The 17,973-nt window shown below is 41.4% G+C and overlaps 1 protein-coding gene across 1 annotated transcript in view; it reads left to right on the top strand.

The window, feature by feature from the left end:
- Positions 1-13,738, top strand: part of TMCC1 (transmembrane and coiled-coil domain family 1) — a 27,794-nt gene extending 14,056 nt beyond the window's left edge. The window contains exons 4-5 of the mRNA XM_008574051.1: positions 10,311-10,446; positions 12,484-13,738. Coding sequence (XP_008572273.1) covers positions 10,311-10,446; positions 12,484-12,798 — 451 coding nt within the window. The 3' untranslated portion in view covers positions 12,799-13,738. The remainder of the gene's footprint in view (positions 1-10,310; positions 10,447-12,483) is intronic.
- Positions 13,739-17,973: the final 4,235 nt, after the last annotated feature.

The following is a 17,973-nucleotide window of genomic DNA, read 5'->3' as shown; positions in this document are numbered from 1 at the left end:
CAGATTGTCAAGGAGGAGCGGTCTCACAAGAAGGGGTGTGAAGCTTCAGGCCCCCAACAATCAGCACCGCACTCTCCCGAGTGAGCCACGGGCTGGCCCAAAAGTAACAAATTTAATTTAATGGAAATAGCTTAGAATGAGAGTGTTCTAGCTTAGAGTGGTACTTTCAGGTTAGTGAGACTATAAATTTACATGCTTCTACAGTAAATGGTCCTAGGCTTTTTAAAATTCATTTGTCTGGGCCGGTCCGTGGCTCACTCGGGAGAGTGCGGTGCTGATGATAAAATTCATTTGTCTGCTTTTTCTATAGTTTGTTTTTTCTCCTTTCCATATCTCTTCAACTGGGCTCGCAGTTAGCTCAGTTGGTTAGAGCACAGCCTTGTAACAAACATCAAGGTCAAGGACTCAGATCTCCAAACTCACCAGCCTCAAAAAAAAAAAAAGAGAGGAAGAGAGAATCCATATCTCTTCAACACTGTTAGTGAGCTGCTTATAGCAGCCCTTCTTTACTAATTCTGTTTCTACTCTGTTGTAGGCTTTGCTTTTGTCTAGGAGGAAGTAGAATAAGAAAGGACCTCATGGATTCTTCTGTGACCAAGAACAAGTTAATATGTGCATGGCTGCTCTAGTTGCATTTTTTTTTTTCTGTGCTTTATTTTACTAATATCTGAGTTGACAAGAGGGAGGCCATGCACAGTGTTGCTGCTTGTTATTTGAAGGTGATGATGATACACTACTTCTAAAAGCATTTACTAAATTCCTATGATATGCATAATGCTAGATACTTTATATACATTTTAGCCCTGCAGGTGTAATATATTTTCCCCATTTTACAGATGAGGAAATTGAGGCCCAGTGGGGTTTTAAATTTCGCCAAAGCTCACTTAGTAAGTAGTAAAGCCAGGATTCAAACCCAGTTTCATCTGACTTCAAATCCAGTGTTCTTTTCATACCAGGACAGGCTTTTTTCAAGCTCAACCCTGAAATCTGTATGGTTGAAAGACTGGTCTAGCTCTAAGAAGCATGAACTGCATTGGCAATGGGTATTGGGCCTTTCTCATGTCGAAGTGTGTGTTTACTAAAAGTTGAGTCTCTGTTTTTAATGTATTTTGATAAAATTCTGTGAATATTAAGCTCTGGAAAGTTTCCCAAGCTAGTACAACAGTGTAGGTAATAGGTGAAACGTACGTAAGGAAACCCCACCCCAGTCATTATTTCCCCTTTCCAGAGTCCCTTCTCAATAACGTCACTCACTTAATGTGCTTCCAGTGAGTAGCGCCGGGTCAAAACAGCTGCCAAAGACCATCTGCTTAACTCTGAAATAATCAGAAGCATTCTGAAGCCTGTTGAATATAGTCTCTCTCTCTTCACCCATATAATTGTGCCATGACTGACACAGTATTCCTTCAGCACCCACGAGCACTTAATACAGGAAGCCACTGTAGCAGAGTTTGGATCTGAACTCCTCCACCTCAATCTTTGACTAGTAACTAGATGTTTAGTCTTTGAGCTTTGTATTGGGCTCTCAGATAAAAATGAGATATATATTGGGGGGAGGTAGGCGATAAGGTTTAGAAATTTTTTTTAGGGCCAGCCCGTGGCTCACTCAGGAGAGTGCGGTGCTGATAACACTAAGGCCCCGGGTTCGGATCCTATATAGGGATGGCTGGTTAGCTCACTGGCTGAGCGTGGTGCTGACAACACCAAGTCAAGGGTTAAGATCCCCTTACCGGGAAGTTTTTTTTTAGTAGGGCTGGTCCATGGCTCACTTGGGAGAGTGTGGTGCCGATAACACCAAGGCCACGGGTTCGGATCCCTATATAGGGATGTCTGGTTTGCTCATTTGGGGGAGCGTGGTGCTGACAACATCAAGTCAAGGGTTAAGATCCCCTTACTAGTCATCTTTTAAAAAAAAAAGAAACTTAGCCCCACTGACTCTTAAGAGGGTGGGAAATCCTATTATCGTGATTGAAAGATGGAGCCTTGAAGAGGTGACTGGATTGTAGGACTGTGCAGTAGTGAATGGATTAAAAATGGTGGTCAGGCATGGTTCTGAGGGTTTTAAAAGAAGAGAAACACCAAACCCGTGGCCTTGGTGTTATCAGCACCACACTCTCCCAAGTGAGCCACGGGCCGGCCCTGGGGCTAAGTTTCTAATACATAAAACTTGAGAGACACAAATCAAGCTTCAGGGAGTTTTGGGAGGACATAATTCAATCTACTACAGATATATAGTTTAATCTTATTTACAGATGAGTACACTAAAGCCCAGAAAGATAAAGTGACTTTTGCCAGGTCACACAGTAAAATGGTTTCACATATATTTAATTGGGTGCTAAAAACTGAATACTAGTCCCGTTCCCATAGTGGGTGTAATATATTGATGGGCTACCAAGGGAGAAAGTTCAGCTGTGGCAAAATGCATTGAAAATAAGAAAAAGCTAGGAAAACGTTAATTGAGAGTTTTACTGGTTCCTTTTGTAGTTTTTCCCTCAAGGGACCTGGCCTGGAATCCTACTCAGCTACTACTTGTATAAAGCAGTGTCATGTAGGGCAGGTGAAAAACCATCCTGGTGTTGATGCACATTAATGCCATTTTGAAAGCTTCTATTTTAAGGGGATTACTGTCCTTTGGAAATCAGCTTCTGAGAATGTTTGTATTAAGCCCAGGGATATTTTAAATTGCACTGAGTCATAAGAGCAAAAATACAGAAGGAGGCAATCATCACATGCAGTAGAATGGTTAGTAACTAGTCTAACCCAATTAGGCACAGGCTGTTGGAGTTCTAACTAAGCAAATGGTTGTTTAAATATAGTTTTACTTATTTTACTGTAACCGAACATAAGACCAGAGATACGTTCAGATGTGGCTATTTTAGTCCTTTTATTCCAGGTGTTAGACCTGAAAGCTGAAAATTGACCTCAGAGTCTCCAGAATATATATAAGCTAGATTTGGAGGATATGTTTGAAATAGAAACTGCGAATACTGGATGAAATCAGCCCTTTATTTATGAGAGAAAATCCCAATTAAGAAATGCTCTTATGAAGGGTAAGACCTTCCACAAAAAAGATTTACAGAAGAGCTCTTCCCAATTTAGCCACTAAAGAGTAGGGGAGGAAGGGAGGGTGGAGAAATTAATTAATCCCCATTAATTCATTGGGGTTGGACAAGCTTGAATTTGCTTGCCAGTCCTGGCACCACTTAAGCTATGTGGCTTCGAGTAGATTACATAACTCATCTGAGCTTCAGTTTTTCCCTCTATAAAAATATGGTAATGATATTTATTGTGCAGGGTTGTTGAGATTATTTAATGTGATGGCATATATGGAAGCACCTAGTATGATACTTGGCTTAGAGTAGGAGTTTGGTAACTCTTCCCTTCCTCCCCACTTTTTCTAGGGGAATACAAAGGTCTGGGTTGTGCCAGGATGTTAGAAAGATGGCATTACCAAGACTCCTAATTGCCCAGAAAGCCCCTCTAGGTTTTCTTTACTCCCTGTCATCTTTAGGTGTCTGCTGTTTCTCGTCTTTAAGATAATACACTGCCTACCCTTGAAATTTTGGGGGGACTGATGTGCTTTTTCAAAGCCTTTTCATTTTTTTTTTTTTTTTTTTAAAGATGACCGGTAAGGGGATCTTAACCCTTGACTTGGTGTTGTCAGCACCATGCTCAGCCAGTGAGCCAACCGGCCATCCCTATATGGGATCCGAACCTGTGGCCTTGGTGTTATCAGCACCGCACTCTCCCGAGTGAGCCACGGGCCGGCCCCATCAAAGCCTTTTCAACTAAAGGCTAGTTCAGTGATTCCTACCCTGTTTGCAGGCTTCAACACAGATGAGTTAACAAAAGGTAAGGAGAAAAAAATCCACTTCCCAATTCAACCAGGAATCTATTCAAACTCCCACCACATGTCATATTCCCTACCCCAGCTATGTCTCTCCATTCCGGTAAAACACTGGCAGGAGCTACCTCAGGTCTTTGGTATGCATTTGGGAAATAGTAGAGTAGTCTGCTCCTTTAGTTGCGTATGGGTGTCAGACCTGGGACCTAGTTCTTCCTGTTTCTCTCAATACCTGATCTACAAGTTTCTTTAGCCATCCTGCCCTAGTGACCTATTGCCCAACTAAGGAAGCACCAGTGGCTGTCAGAGATGGAGTCAAACTTTTGAGCCACACCCAAAGAGTAATGCTTTCAGATTGCAGCATTTGTAGCCTATGCACTTACGCAGTTTCTCATTCATTAGGAATTTGACTCAAAAGGGCCTCTGGCTTATCTCTTATCTAGGAAGGTAACTGTGTTGACTAATCCAGTGACTAAAACACTTTTCTTTCTTTTTTTTTTTTTTAAAGATGACCGGTAAGGGGATCTTAACCCTTGACTTGGTGTTGTCAGCACCACGCTCACCCAGTGAGCAACCGGCCATCCCTATATGGGATCCGAACCCGTGGCCTTGGTGTTATCAGCACCGCACTCTCCCGAGTGAGCCACAGGCCGGCCCCTGAAACACTTTTCTAAGATCAGTATTCTTATGAATTGTTCACTTACAACAAAATCTGGATGTGTTTGATACTTTGTGGATAGAGGAGGTTTCACTACCAGTGGGGGATGAATTTTACCTGACAAAATCTGGTATAACCTTTTAAAAAAAAAATCTTACAGTGTTAAGGCTTTCTGTTTGCTAATAGTTAAACTCAAGCCATATTTAGGTGTCTAACTTCCTTTTGGGTTGTAACGATTTAGGAAGGACCATTGAGTAAAAATCCTCAAAACGAGATCATTAACCTCATGCTGTTCCAGATGTATTTCAGATGGAGTTGCATGAAAAGCATGTGCTAGCCAAAATCACATACTTGTAAGGTCAAGAACCCACCCCACTCTTCGTGTCCAGAGAGCTCTAGTTAGCATCCTGTAAAGGGGAAACATCCCTTAGAGGGGAGTTCTTGGTTTAAAAAAAAATCACAGATGAAAGTCTGTACACAATTTATCTTCCCTTTTTTCTCCCTACTCTTTTGTTTGGTGTTATTATTTAATGAGAAGATGGAAGCGTTTTTTCTGTGAATTTCCTAGGTACCTGGTTTTTCCACTTTAGAATTTAGATAGGAAGTAAACACTAGCTAGTAAAGTAAGCAACAGAGATAACAGTGTTACTAATGGAAAGTCAGTAGGAGTTAGAATATAGGTGTTTCTTCCTTTTGTTCATATTTTGCATTTTATTAAAAATACAAAAAAAAAGTTAAAAAAAATAAGTAGAACAAATCTAAAAACAGGAGGCATGAACCAGGTAGTTCAGATCCTTAGTACACTTCACTAAGCAGGGAATCACTACATATTTCTGGGCTTCATATTTCTGAATTATAAAATTGAACTACCTCCTAAGGAGGAAGGAGATGAGGATGAATGTAGAAAATATCTTCATAAATCTGCATTCCTTGGAGACATAAACAGACATGGGGGGTAGTTATCATTATTCTTGTTATTATTATTATTATTAATTATTTTATTTATTTATTTTTTAAAGATGACCGGTAAGGGGATCTTAACCCTTGACTTGGTGTTGTCAGCACCATGCTCACCCAATGAGCTAACCGGCCCTCCCTATATGGGATCCGAACCCAGGGCCTTGGTGTTATCAGCACTGCACTCTCCCGAGTGAGCCACGGGCCGGCCCTTATTCTTGTTATTATTGATGCTAGTGTTTTGATGTTTATAATTAAGTGGATTAGATTGAACCCTAAATTCCTCCTCGACACGCACTCCTCCACCCAAAAAAAACACCATGTCATTTTTACTGGGCTTTCTGTGTTAGCCTGTTTTCAGGCCAAATTTTCACATGTAGGTTATATAAGTCACACTGAGGGCTGATGGCATTAAATCTTAACCCTTGACTTGGTACCCTTGACTTGGTGTTGTCAGCACCATGCTCACCCAATGAGCTAACCGGCCCTCCCTATATGGGATCCGAACCCAGGGCCTTGGTGTTATCAGCACTGCACTCTCCCGAGTGAGCCACGGGCCGGCCCTTATTCTTGTTATTATTGATGCTAGTGTTTTGATGTTTATAATTAAGTGGATTAGATTGAACCCTAAATTCCTCCTCGACACGCACTCCTCCACCCAAAAAAAACACCATGTCATTTTTACTGGGCTTTCTGTGTTAGCCTGTTTTCAGGCCAAATTTTCACATGTAGGTTATATAAGTCACACTGAGGGCTGATGGCATTAAAAAAATGTTAGTACCAAGTATCATTAAATTTGTGCTTTCATATTGTGGGTTGTGAGGTTGTAAAAAGAATTGAGAAACAAACTTCCAGGGCCTGACTGAACAAATTAGGGGAAAGTGTTTTAATAATCACATGCCTGTGAAGTTCTTTCAATATATTGAGGGCATCCCAGAAGATCTGCATTCCAGACCCCAAGGGCATTTTGCCAACTTCTTTGTTCATCCGATTTTACAAAAGCCTCAAGTTTTATGGCTTTCTCGGTTTCCTCCCTGATGTTTCCTGCAGATTGGAGGTGCTTACTGTGGTAACCCAAACACAACTGTTCGTATGAGTATAATAGGACTTCAACTACACAGTAACAGCTGCAACTTTTCTATTTTTTCAGAAAGTCGTCATTCTCCAAGTAATTCTTATGACTTGAAAAGGGAAACAAATAGGCCGGCCCGTGGCTCACTCGGTAGAGTGCGGTGCTGATAACACCAAGGCCACGGGTTCGGATCCTATATAGGGATGGCCGGTTTGCTCACTGGCTGAGCGTGGTGCTGACAACACCAAGCCAAGGGTTAAGATCCCCTTACCGGTCATCTTTTTGAAAAAAAGAAAAAAAAGTGCTGCTGTAAAAAAAAAAAAAAAGAAACAAGATGATAAAAGAAAACATACATGTATTTGCTTATCGTTACAAAAAGAAACATAGGAAAGATAAAGCAGAAACTATTGAGATTGCCTAGAGGCAATGGGTGGCAGCTGGGTGGAAGGTAGAGGACAGAGAAGAGACACTTCTCTGAGCATACTTTTATTTATTTATTTATTTATTTATTTCACATTCACTTTTTTTTTTAAAGAAAATGTAACTTTATTAATATTATTCTTTTTCAACTGGACCAATTGTGGGTTTCGCTTCACCCTTGAGTTGTGCAGCTCTGTATCACCTTGGCAAATCTTTTAACCTGTTTGTCTGTTTCATCTGCTTGGGAAGTGGAACTCATTCTACTTACCCAACCACTACTTTGCTTTTTAACTACCTGCTAATAAAGTAGTATCTCTGGGGAACAAAAGATATATTTTCTCATTTGGGGATATTTTCAGCTTGAGGAGATCTTCGTGTTAATTTCCTATATAACTATGAGTAAATTGTTCAATCTCTGAAGGACTTTATTTTCTATAAGGGCATAGTGAGGATTAGCAGTTTCTACTCAACTATTTCTGGAGATTTTGAAAGATCAGATAAAACGTACTTAAGACACCTTCCCTCACACACATACAAAAAAACATGCCATGAACAGAAGGTGGTAGGACAGTCTTATCAATGTAAAGTTTGGAGCAGTCCAGTGAATGGAACTAGTTGAATTAGCTGGACATCTCGAGCCAGGGAAATGGCAGGAACCATTTGTGTGTTGTGCTGTGTGCTTGTGTTGACTCTCCTGATGAACTAAGAAGTAAGAGAGGCTTGTTGCACCTAGGGTTTAGAAGTACAGAGTACGTGCCCAGTAAACCCATTTCATGTCATAGGAAGAACACCATAAATATACTGGAAACAAAGGAAATTCCAAAATATATAAGATTGAGAATGTAGAGATGAAGAAATGGAGGCTTAGAGGAAAAAAATAGGGATCAGTGAACATTGGAGCCACAGAGCACATGAGAGCACATGGCAGTCGACAAGTAATCTTTTTTGACTACCTTGGTAGAGGTTGTTGCGGGAAAACTGGGAGGATTAATGAGAAAAAAAAAAACAAATGTGTATTTGTGATATATCTATCTCATTGAATATCTCTTCTGTGCAAGGCATTTGACATCTGTCTTCTAATCTAATCTTCACAGTTGCCCTTTGGAATAGGTAGAGTTCCTTTTTACAGATGAATAGGGTCACCCATGCTAGTGTGTTGCTGTCAGTTGCAGTCCATTACCTGGACTGAGCAGATACATCAGCTTATATAAACTGCATAATAAAAACATTTCTAAGTGCAAAGTAGGTGCAAACTAGAAGGAGTGAAGATGGAGAGCCTCTAGATGCAATAGGGGTGAACCAAATCCAGTCTGAAAATGACTTCTTGAAACTTTGACACATTAGTGACCTTTATATGATGAACACTGGCTTATAATAAGGTTCTAGAATGTTGGGAACAAGTGCCGAGGACTTTTGCAAGTACTCTCTGATTCATATATATTCATCACCAGTCCATTGTGAACCTTGAACAGAAATTCTCTGAATTTCTTAAAAGTTTGTGTACTATTGATGTGATTAAAAACAACAGGAAAGAAAGGAGGCTAGTTTTAAATATGTGAGTTTGTTCTGGCATTTTAATTTTTTTCATATGAAGTCCCCTGTGTATGCTGTCCAAGTGATAGCTTATTCCCCTCTGGGATGAGTCCCACCCGGCTGCCCTCTGTCTGACAGAGAGGCTTCCATTCTAGTTACCAGAAGCTACGGACATGTTTATTCTTCCCTTTCTTTTACCATCTGTTTCTAGTGTTTTCTTTTTTTCTTTTTTTTTTAAAGATGACCGGTAAGGGAATCTCAACCCTTGGCTTGGTGTTATCAGCACCACGCTCAGCCAGTGAGCTAACCGGCCATCCCTATATAGGATCCGAACCCGTGGCCTTGGTGTTATCAGCACCGCACTCTCCCGAGTGAGCCATGGGCTGGCCCTCTAGTGTTTTCTAATGTGTAGTCTTCAACCTTTCTTCTACCTACCTAGCTCTTTAGTTGGTTCCTGGGACTCCACAGCAACCTACCCCAGTCATTCCTCTTTACCATTACCAGATAACTCATTTTCCTAAAACACTATGTTCATCATGTGACTCCCCTACTCAGTAGTCTTCCTGGGCCCATTTACTGTCCATTCCAGAATCCCAGATCCTCTGCCTACCTTTTAAGGCTAGATTTCCCTTTTTTCTCCAACACAGGTCCACTATTCTAGTTCTTCTATACATTTCTCCCTCTAGTCCTTTACCCATGTTCTCTTTCCACTAGGAATCTCTGATCTCATCCTTTAAAACTGTTCTAATCCTGCCAGTCCTTCAGTGCCCTGCCCAGGTTCCATCTTCATATAGAATAAACCTTCTGTTGATGGTTCTTAAGTGTTAGAGATACCTACTCCTAAGGAAACTTATCTCCCTCTATTCTTCCTGTTTTTACTCAGCAACAGCCACACTGGCCTACTTGCTGTCCCTCAGACATGCCAGGCTAGTTCCCATCTTGAGAACTTTATGCCTGCTCTTCCTTCTGCTTAAGATGTTCTCCCCCCATCTCCATCTTCACAGGGTTTTGTTTGTATCATTCAAGTTTCAACCCTCATTGTTGAAGAGAGTTGAACAGGGAGAGGCCTTACCTGACCATTCCAGCTGCACCAGCCTCTAGGTACTCTGCCATTTACTCCTGTTGATTACTCATCTATACCCGAATTCATCTTGGTTTTTCTGCCCTCCTTCCCTGCCTTTAGAATGTAAACTCCTGAGGGCAGGCACTTTGTCTTGCTTACCACAGTATTCCCAATACTTTGAACATGACTGACACACAGCAGGCTCTTGGTAAATGTTTGTTGACTGAAACATCCCATACACTGTGCGTGGTCGTGGGGATGGTGGTCACTCCCCTCTGGCTCTGGCATTTGAGGGCTCTGAATTATGAACATCCAGGTGAGTGGACTGTCCAGTGTTGGAATAAGCTACCGGTGACTGATAGAAAGTCAGTTTCCTATTATGTGCTATTTATCTTCTGATGAGGTCCGCTTAATTGTACTGTAGTTTTTGCCTCTCCCATATGCTGCTCAGAGCAGAATAAGGACTACCTCAGTATTATGGGTATTGCTCAAATCTAGCCAGGGCTTCTGGCCTTGCTGTAAATACTGTTTGTTGAGAAGACTACAGAAAAGCCATGTTGCTGTATGATTTGGCCTGTGGCAAGCTGTCCTTTCCAGGGACTAAGAGCTGTACCCTTGGCATGCCCTGTTACCCCAGGCCACTCAGTTTCATTGTGCTCTTATTTTCTTCCTTTGCAAAGTGGGTTTTGGGGATTAGATGTAAATAATACCAGGAGAAATGTTCAAATAATGCATAAAATTCTAACCTTTCCCCCCTTCTTAGATGTGAACGATTAGAAGAACAACTAAATGACCTAACGGAGCTCCACCAGAATGAAATCTTGAACTTGAAGCAGGAATTGGCCAGCATGGAAGAGAAAATCGCCTATCAGTCCTATGAACGGGCCCGAGACATCCAGGTTAGCATGAAGGATAGGGTGTAGAAGCTAAAGTCCAGAGGGCTAGAAAGAAAGAAGGAAAGGAGGGGGAAAAAGATGAGAGAGTAGAACAACAAGAAACACTTACAGCAGCTGTAGTTCACCTACTCTTCAAATGACTGAGGTGTGCTTCTCAAAAATCTACACTACTGAGGGTGGTACACATGCTTGAGTTCTTGGGAAATGTTTCTTAAGGTCACAGTAGTATCAGTATATAGAAAACCACATGCATTCCATCTGTTGGTTACAAGATGCTGCTCTAACAAGGCTTATAGCCATCTTGCCTGTCTTTTCTGCTGTGAGAAGTAGGCTTTTGTCCTAGCTTCCAAATTCAAATCTCATGCAGGCACATTACCAGGCAGTTTGTGAAAATAACCCATGAGGCAATAATGTTAAAACTAGTGGTCCATCTATTTTATTCTATGGGGAAGTCAAATATTTAATTTTTTCTTATTTCTATGGGGAGGTGTTTCTAAGGAACAGCTTCTGGTGGTTTCATATGAAAATGTCTTGAAAGAAGCTCATCTCAGAGAAGGGAAGTGGTCCAGGAAACTTGTATTACAGCAACCTCAAGGAATCAAGGGCATGTCTAGATCATTTGACCAACTGCCATCTTCTCTAGGCCCTGGAATTCTGTTTATATTTTAGTCTTTTTATTCCCAAGATCATTCTGAACCAGGCAGCATTCATTTTCTGTTCATTCTCTAGCTGACTTCAGCCTGAAATTGCCCAAGCCTTACCTCAAATCCCAGGAAACCAGGACCCGTTGAAACCAAGACCAAAAATCCAGAGCTCCAACCACTGCTGAACTTTGGAGGATGTATGACCATAGCTAGGGAAATAGGTTCTGTCCCCTGAATGTTATGGTGAAATTCTTGTAAACTCATGGGTGAAGATCATGGCTTTGAGGGGAGCAGATCACGTTTAGTGTTTGGTCTAGTGTGCGAGCATAGTGTCCTCTTTACCGAGATCACCTGAAAGGGGAGTGTGCCCTTCTTAAAAAGCAGGGTCAGAGATCCCTTTCCACTGATGTCGGGGATTGACTTGATTTAGAAAATATCAGGTAGTATGTACAAGGGCACATGTTCAGAGGGTATTCACTGCATTATTGGTATAGTGGACAAGTTGGAAACAACCTAAAAACCTCCAAGAGGGAACTGACTGAATAAACTGTGACCTAACCATACTGTAAAATGCTATGTAGCAGCTAAAAACTGTATTGATCTCTACGTATTGACACGGAGAGATCATCAAGACCCATTGCCGAGTGAAAAAAGTGAGTTGTGGAACAGTTCTGATAGTACACTGTTCATGTTAGGATAGGAAATAAAGATGATAATTTCATACATTTCCCTAGGCATATACATGCATCACTTAAACACAGGTAAAAGGGTGGACACACGCCAACCTGTCACCTCAGGGACAGGGACTGGAATTAAAGAAGAGGTCGAGAGACACTGTGTCCTATTTGAAATTTTTTTTTTTTTTTAAGATGACTGGTAAGGGGATCTTAACCCTTGACTTGGTGTTGTTAGCACCACACTCTCCCAAGTGAGCTAACCGGCCATCCCTATATAGGGATCCGAACCCGTGGCCTTGGTATTATCGGCACCACACTGTCCCAAGTGAGCCACAGGCCGGCCCTTGAAAATTTTTATGTTGAACAAGTATGTGTGTCCTGTGCAACTTAGAGTAATCATTTTTAAATGAAAAAAAGAAATAAGTCATATATTTGAGGTCTTGTCATTAAAATGTTCTAGACCAAATAAATGTGTGACCACTGCTTCCTGTGAGCCATCCCACAGGAATGCAATGGAGGGCAATTTAGGGAAATAATAGTCACTTGAATAGTGAGTTATACATCTAGCCTTTTGCACTCAAAAGAGCTCTAACATACTTAAAATCATTGGCATAGCTCAAGATGCATCTGGCTTGCCCAAGGGGCATGTCAGCCACTCAGAGTACTCGTGAGGTATAGAAGTACTAAGAAAGCTTAACTATGGCTGTTCTGGCCCACAGGAGGCCCTGGAGGCGTGCCAGACCCGCATCTCCAAGATGGAGCTGCAGCAGCAGCAGCAGCAAGTGGTGCAGCTGGAAGGGCTGGAGAATGCCACCGCTCGGAACCTTCTGGGCAAACTCATCAACATTCTCCTGGCTGTCATGGCTGTTCTTTTGGTCTTTGTCTCCACAGTAGCCAACTGCGTGGTCCCCCTTATGAAGACTCGCAACAGGACGTTCAGCACTTTATTCCTTGTGGTTTTCGTTGCCTTTCTCTGGAAGCACTGGGATGCCCTCTTCAGCTATGTGGAACGGTTCTTTTCATCCCCCAGATGATGCTGGCACAAGAAGGCAGTGCTCCCTCCCCTCTGGCGAGTGCATGCAGCAGAGAGTTAGACAGCAACTTACCTACTCTGAAGTTTTCTACAACAACAAAAGAGTTGAGTGAATCTGTTTACATTTAGGATAATGTTTTTTTCTTCAAGAGACGCAATTGCAATAGTATTTTTTAGATTTTATCCAAGAAGTTTTTTGGGCAAAAATCTTGGATCATTTTTATGTAGCATGATTTTCCTCGGGATGCAAATCTTAAACAGTCCTTTAACATGAAACAACAATCTGGAGCACACTGAAGGGCATTCTAAATTGTGGCTTGAAGGACTGCACTAAAACCCACTAAAAAGATTAAAAAAACCTGATTAGGGCAAACCAATTATACCTAACACCTTGCCTTGTCTGGGCTCACCACCTCTTCCCATCCCAGACTAACTTTACTGTGAAATCCTACCACATTCCATGTCTGAATTCTGGATTCAGGGTGGATTTTCCTTGTCTGTGGAAGAACATGGATCTCCCTGGCTTTCTCACCCAAGCTCGCCACTCACACTAACCCTGGAAGTACGGTCACTTTTGAGCCTGGTCCCTTAACCTTGCTAGGATACAGAAGTGAGAGCATCGTGCCCCACAGGATCACTGCATAGTTCTATTACAGTATTTTGACATAGCCCTCTACATATGTGATTTTAAGCAAAGTCCCTTGGCCGCACTTTTAAGGTTTTTTTTTTTTTTGTGTATAGTTACCAACTTAATAAAAAATCTGAACAGCATACTTGAAGAATGTAATACTCAAACTCTCAGTGCTTCCTTATGGTTTCTAATAGGATTTTTTATTATTGTTATTATTATTATTATTATTATTATTATGGGTTTTTCTGGAAAGGGTTGGGAGGGTCTTTTATCTTTCCTTTGAAATAAAGAAGTGATGTTTTTAAATGAAGAAATGTGTGGATATTTAAGTGTGCTGCTCCCTCTTGTCTTGAAACAGTTTAAGAAAGACTTGCTGTAAATGCTGCCCTCTGCCGCCCTTGTTTTGAAATACAGCTTAAACTCCATTCTCTGGCTGCTGCTTCTTTCTGGTGTCCTGCCACCCCCACACCACTGCTTTCAGGCTTGGCTTGGTTGGAGAGGAAAGGGGTATGCAGGGAGAGGGGGAGGCTATTTCCACAAACCAGCGTGGGAGGAGAAGGACTTTTTTTTACCCCAAGAAAATGTTCACCCAGTGACCTTGGGCTGGGGTCGTCTTTAGAAAAAATTGATACTATGTTATGAGAGTCATAAATAATGCCTTGTTTCCTTAATTTATTTTTTAATACCCCGTAATTACTGAAACCAAAGTGATGTGGAGTCTTCTGTCTGCATTTTGGCCCCAGCATCCTTAATTTCAAAGCTTTATTCTGTCTGCCTAAGAGAATCAATTGAAAATGATTCTCCTACAGAACAGAAGAGGAAATGTCAGGTTAGAAGGGCCCAAGTTTTGGGTGTACAATATTGCCAGCTTCTTATTAATCTAGATGACTTATTAACCTAACTAGGCTCAGTGGACTTTTATAGACAGTTTAGAAAAATGGTGTGAGCCTTCTTCCCCATCTTATAGCCAGTTCCATCATCCTGGTGGAACGTGAACTTTTAGAGCTTATCTAGAAAGCTTGGTTAATCTTTTCATATTATTCGTAGTTTTGGGTCACAAATGCTGTTCCCTCTTTGCCTCATTCTGTGGATCTAAGTGGTGAGTGGGGGCATTTAATATGCCCTAAAAAGAGTAGCAAAGCATGCTTTGCCTATTTTCCCCATACCAGGAAATTCTTTTGGAACTAGATTAGCATTGCCCAGTCTGTCTGAAAAGATGGTTTACGTGACAGCTCAGCCTCCTTTTGCTTTGGCAAGCTGGCCTTTTCAGAGTCAGTGTGTTGTTTCCATAATCACTTTGACATTTTAACTCAGGTACCCCAGTCTTCACCCAGACTATTGCAGTACACCAGTTAGCTCTGTTGCCTCCTCAAAATTCACACCCAGAGCAAGGACCACAGGAGTGATTTTTCTTTTAAGAAAATAATTAGAAACAATTCATGTTCATGCCAGAAACAAATTGTCCACAAGCCTATATACTTTTAATATTAACTTTGCATAAAAAATATTGTAGTGAGGTCTGGCCCGTGGCTCACTCGGGAGAGTGTGGTGCTGATAACACCAAGGCCACAGGTTCGGATCCTATATAGGGATGACTGGTTCGCTCACTGGCTGAGCATGGTGCTGACAACACCAAGCCAAGGGTAAGATCCCCCTACCGGTCATCTTTAAAAAAAAAAAAAAATTGTGACTTTAGGTAACAATGCCAAAGGACACTATGACCTTGTCAAACTAACACAGTTTCTCCTTTGGCTTTATTGCTCAGAATAGAGAAGATAACCCCACAAAGTTGTTGAAAAGATGCTCTAGCCACAACCCACCAGTTTTTCTAAAGTAGGATTTTTGAGTTCCCTAAATTGCATGGAGGCTACTAAATTTTGGGGGCACTGGAAGTCACTGTGGTAGATGAATGGAAGTTGTTCCCAGTTGCCTTGGGACAGTCTCCTTCAAGGGAAAGTTTTCATCTCTGGAAAGCCCCCTGAACTCCAGCCAAACAAGGTCCATGCTGACTTTGCATCTTCCTCTCTCAGACTGTCTTAGGAAGGACCTTCAGTCCAGATCAGGCACAGTAATGGCTTTCTAGCTCTTTGGTTATTCATCAGGCCCAACAGTTGTCTGCATTTAACGCTATTTGTAACCTTGGATCTGTTTTCACACCTTCCTGTACTTTTTGCTGCCTATCCCTGTTGCCTTTGAGTTTCTTTGCATTGTGGCTGTTCTTGGGTTCTCTTGTCTGTTCAAAGCTCTTCTGTAACCTTGCTCGCTAATGGTTTAACAGTTGTTCTGGGTGGAAACTTAGCCTCACTTTAATGCTTCTGCTCTTTAAAAAAAAAAAAAAAAAAAGACTGTGCATTCCCTTTGAAATGAAGCATTCCTGTGTTACTTGTTCATGATGGTGCCTTGCCTGGCTGAGTGAGGCTGGCTGTGTTGGCCTGGATGACTCTGTTCAGGTGGTATAATGACCATCATTTTACATTGTTGATGATAATTGAAGGGCACTTGCGTCGGCTCCAATTTTGATTCTTTGGTATACTCGATGCATCCTAGCAAGGAAGGCTTTCTACTCCACTGGATTCATAAGAAATGAAAGTAGGTTAAACTTTATACTTAGGATGCAGATCCCCACATGGGCCAGCTGCAAAAAAAGTAAACTATATTTCACTAACGGATTTTCTCTCTCCCCTATTCCAACTGGAGTAAAAATCTGATGCCAAGAAAAACACTGGGATCCAGCCTTCCTTGCCAGTGATTTCCTAATAATAAGTATATTTTCGTGTGGTCTTCAGTGCATTTGGTTTTGCTTCTGATTTCATATTCCTTTGAGGTACAGTCAGTTGAGTGCTGAGTTCCAAGTGAGTCCAATGAGGAGCTGCCTTCCAGCTTTGGAAAATATGCATCCAAAATAAAACCAAACATTGTTATAATCAACCAACACACAGAATTATGGTTCCCACACCTCCTCTACCAAATGAAACCTGGGAATTTGAATGTGACTCTGAGAGTTAACATTTCTGTCTGTGTGTTGTGTATGCTAGGTGATACCCTCAGTAGGGACTGACTACTAGACTGTGTGTTTTATCAAAGTGTGTAAGAATAAAAACTCACTTGCACGAATTGAAAAGTAAAGAAATGACACTTGTGAACGTGTGAACGTTAACACTGTAGTTGATAGATCTTAAGCTGCTAATTGTTGAGAGAGAATTAAATTTATGTTCTGTCTGGTTGCTGCCGATTCTCAGCAGCACTTTTACTGTACATACAAATCGAAATAAAGACCTCAGATATTAACTTGGTGGTCAGACTCAGATTTGTTTTGCTCTTTATTTTTACATACTCAGTTTCCAGTGCCAAGTCTGTCAATATGAGAACTTTCCACTAGTTTGTTTTGAGAAAATGTGTGTGTGTGTATTTAGTCAATATCTTGTAACTGACAGCTGGGTAGCTGTCATAATCTCCCTGAATTTTATAGACATCATTTCATATAGGTATTTTCCTAAAGTTCCTTTAAACTGGTGGATAAGACCATCTTTTAGTTCTTTGCGCACTATCCAGTGCGCCACCGGGCCGGCCCATACATAAAGAGTTATTTATTATCCAGCCTAATCCTATCTGTGGTTTTGTTATAGAAGTAGTAATTTCCATTAGAACTTTTCCCTCATGATCTCTGGGAGGCCTCTGGAAATCCAGAAGCTCTAAACTTGTCTTTGACAGAGTACCAAGCAGGGACCTGATGACTTGGTCCTTTACCACCCCAGTCTGAATGTCAAGAGATTTGGGCCCCACTTGTGGCTTACTAGCTCTGTGCCACTTACCCCATCTATAAATTAGCAATATCACATCACCCAACTTGATTCTGCTAGTGGGTGTTGTGAAAGCAAGGGATGTCTCTTGTGAAAGCTTTAAAAGTTGCCATGAGAATGCCATGAAGCTTCTTGAAATATGGGGCAGACTGCCATGTACAGTATGTGCAGGTTCATTGCCCAGTCTCAAAGGGATTCATAAGTAAGTTACACTGTGAACAACACATCCTAGAGTTCTGCCATGCATAACGGGCGCATGGAGCAGCCCTGATAATGGGTGATATATAATTTGAAAAAGGCTGTTTTATTTTCATCCATTAAAAACTTTGGAGAATGGGAGGATAGTTATATACACCTGAGAAGCTGTGGTGTAGAAAATAGATTGGGAAGGCAGGGGAGGGTGTGTCCAACTGGAAAATGCATGCCTCTCCTAAAGGATTCAAGTATATTATTTTTAAATTCTTTTGTCCAAACTAAACACCTAGCTAGCCAACTTGTAACCCCAAGTCTACACAGTAAAGAGCAGCTAACATTTATTGAGTACTTGGCACCATGCAGTTACATCAATTAATTCTCCCCCCAGTCTTATGCAGGAGGTATCATCTTCGTTATCTAGGAAAGGAAACTGAAGCTTTGGTTAAATGGGTTGCACCAAATTAATTAGGAACTAGTAAATTAATGCAATGGAAAATAGATCTGTGAAGCAAATGTGACAAGATGGCTGTCCATAACTGAGTGGAAGAAT

The sequence above is a fragment of the Galeopterus variegatus genome, unplaced genomic scaffold (assembly GCF_000696425.1).
Source record: "Galeopterus variegatus unplaced genomic scaffold, G_variegatus-3.0.2 Scaffold990, whole genome shotgun sequence".
Taxonomy (NCBI): Eukaryota; Metazoa; Chordata; class Mammalia; order Dermoptera; family Cynocephalidae; genus Galeopterus; species Galeopterus variegatus.
The sequence above is the reverse complement of the archived record's forward strand: the minus strand, read 5'-3'. Positions and strand labels throughout refer to the sequence as shown.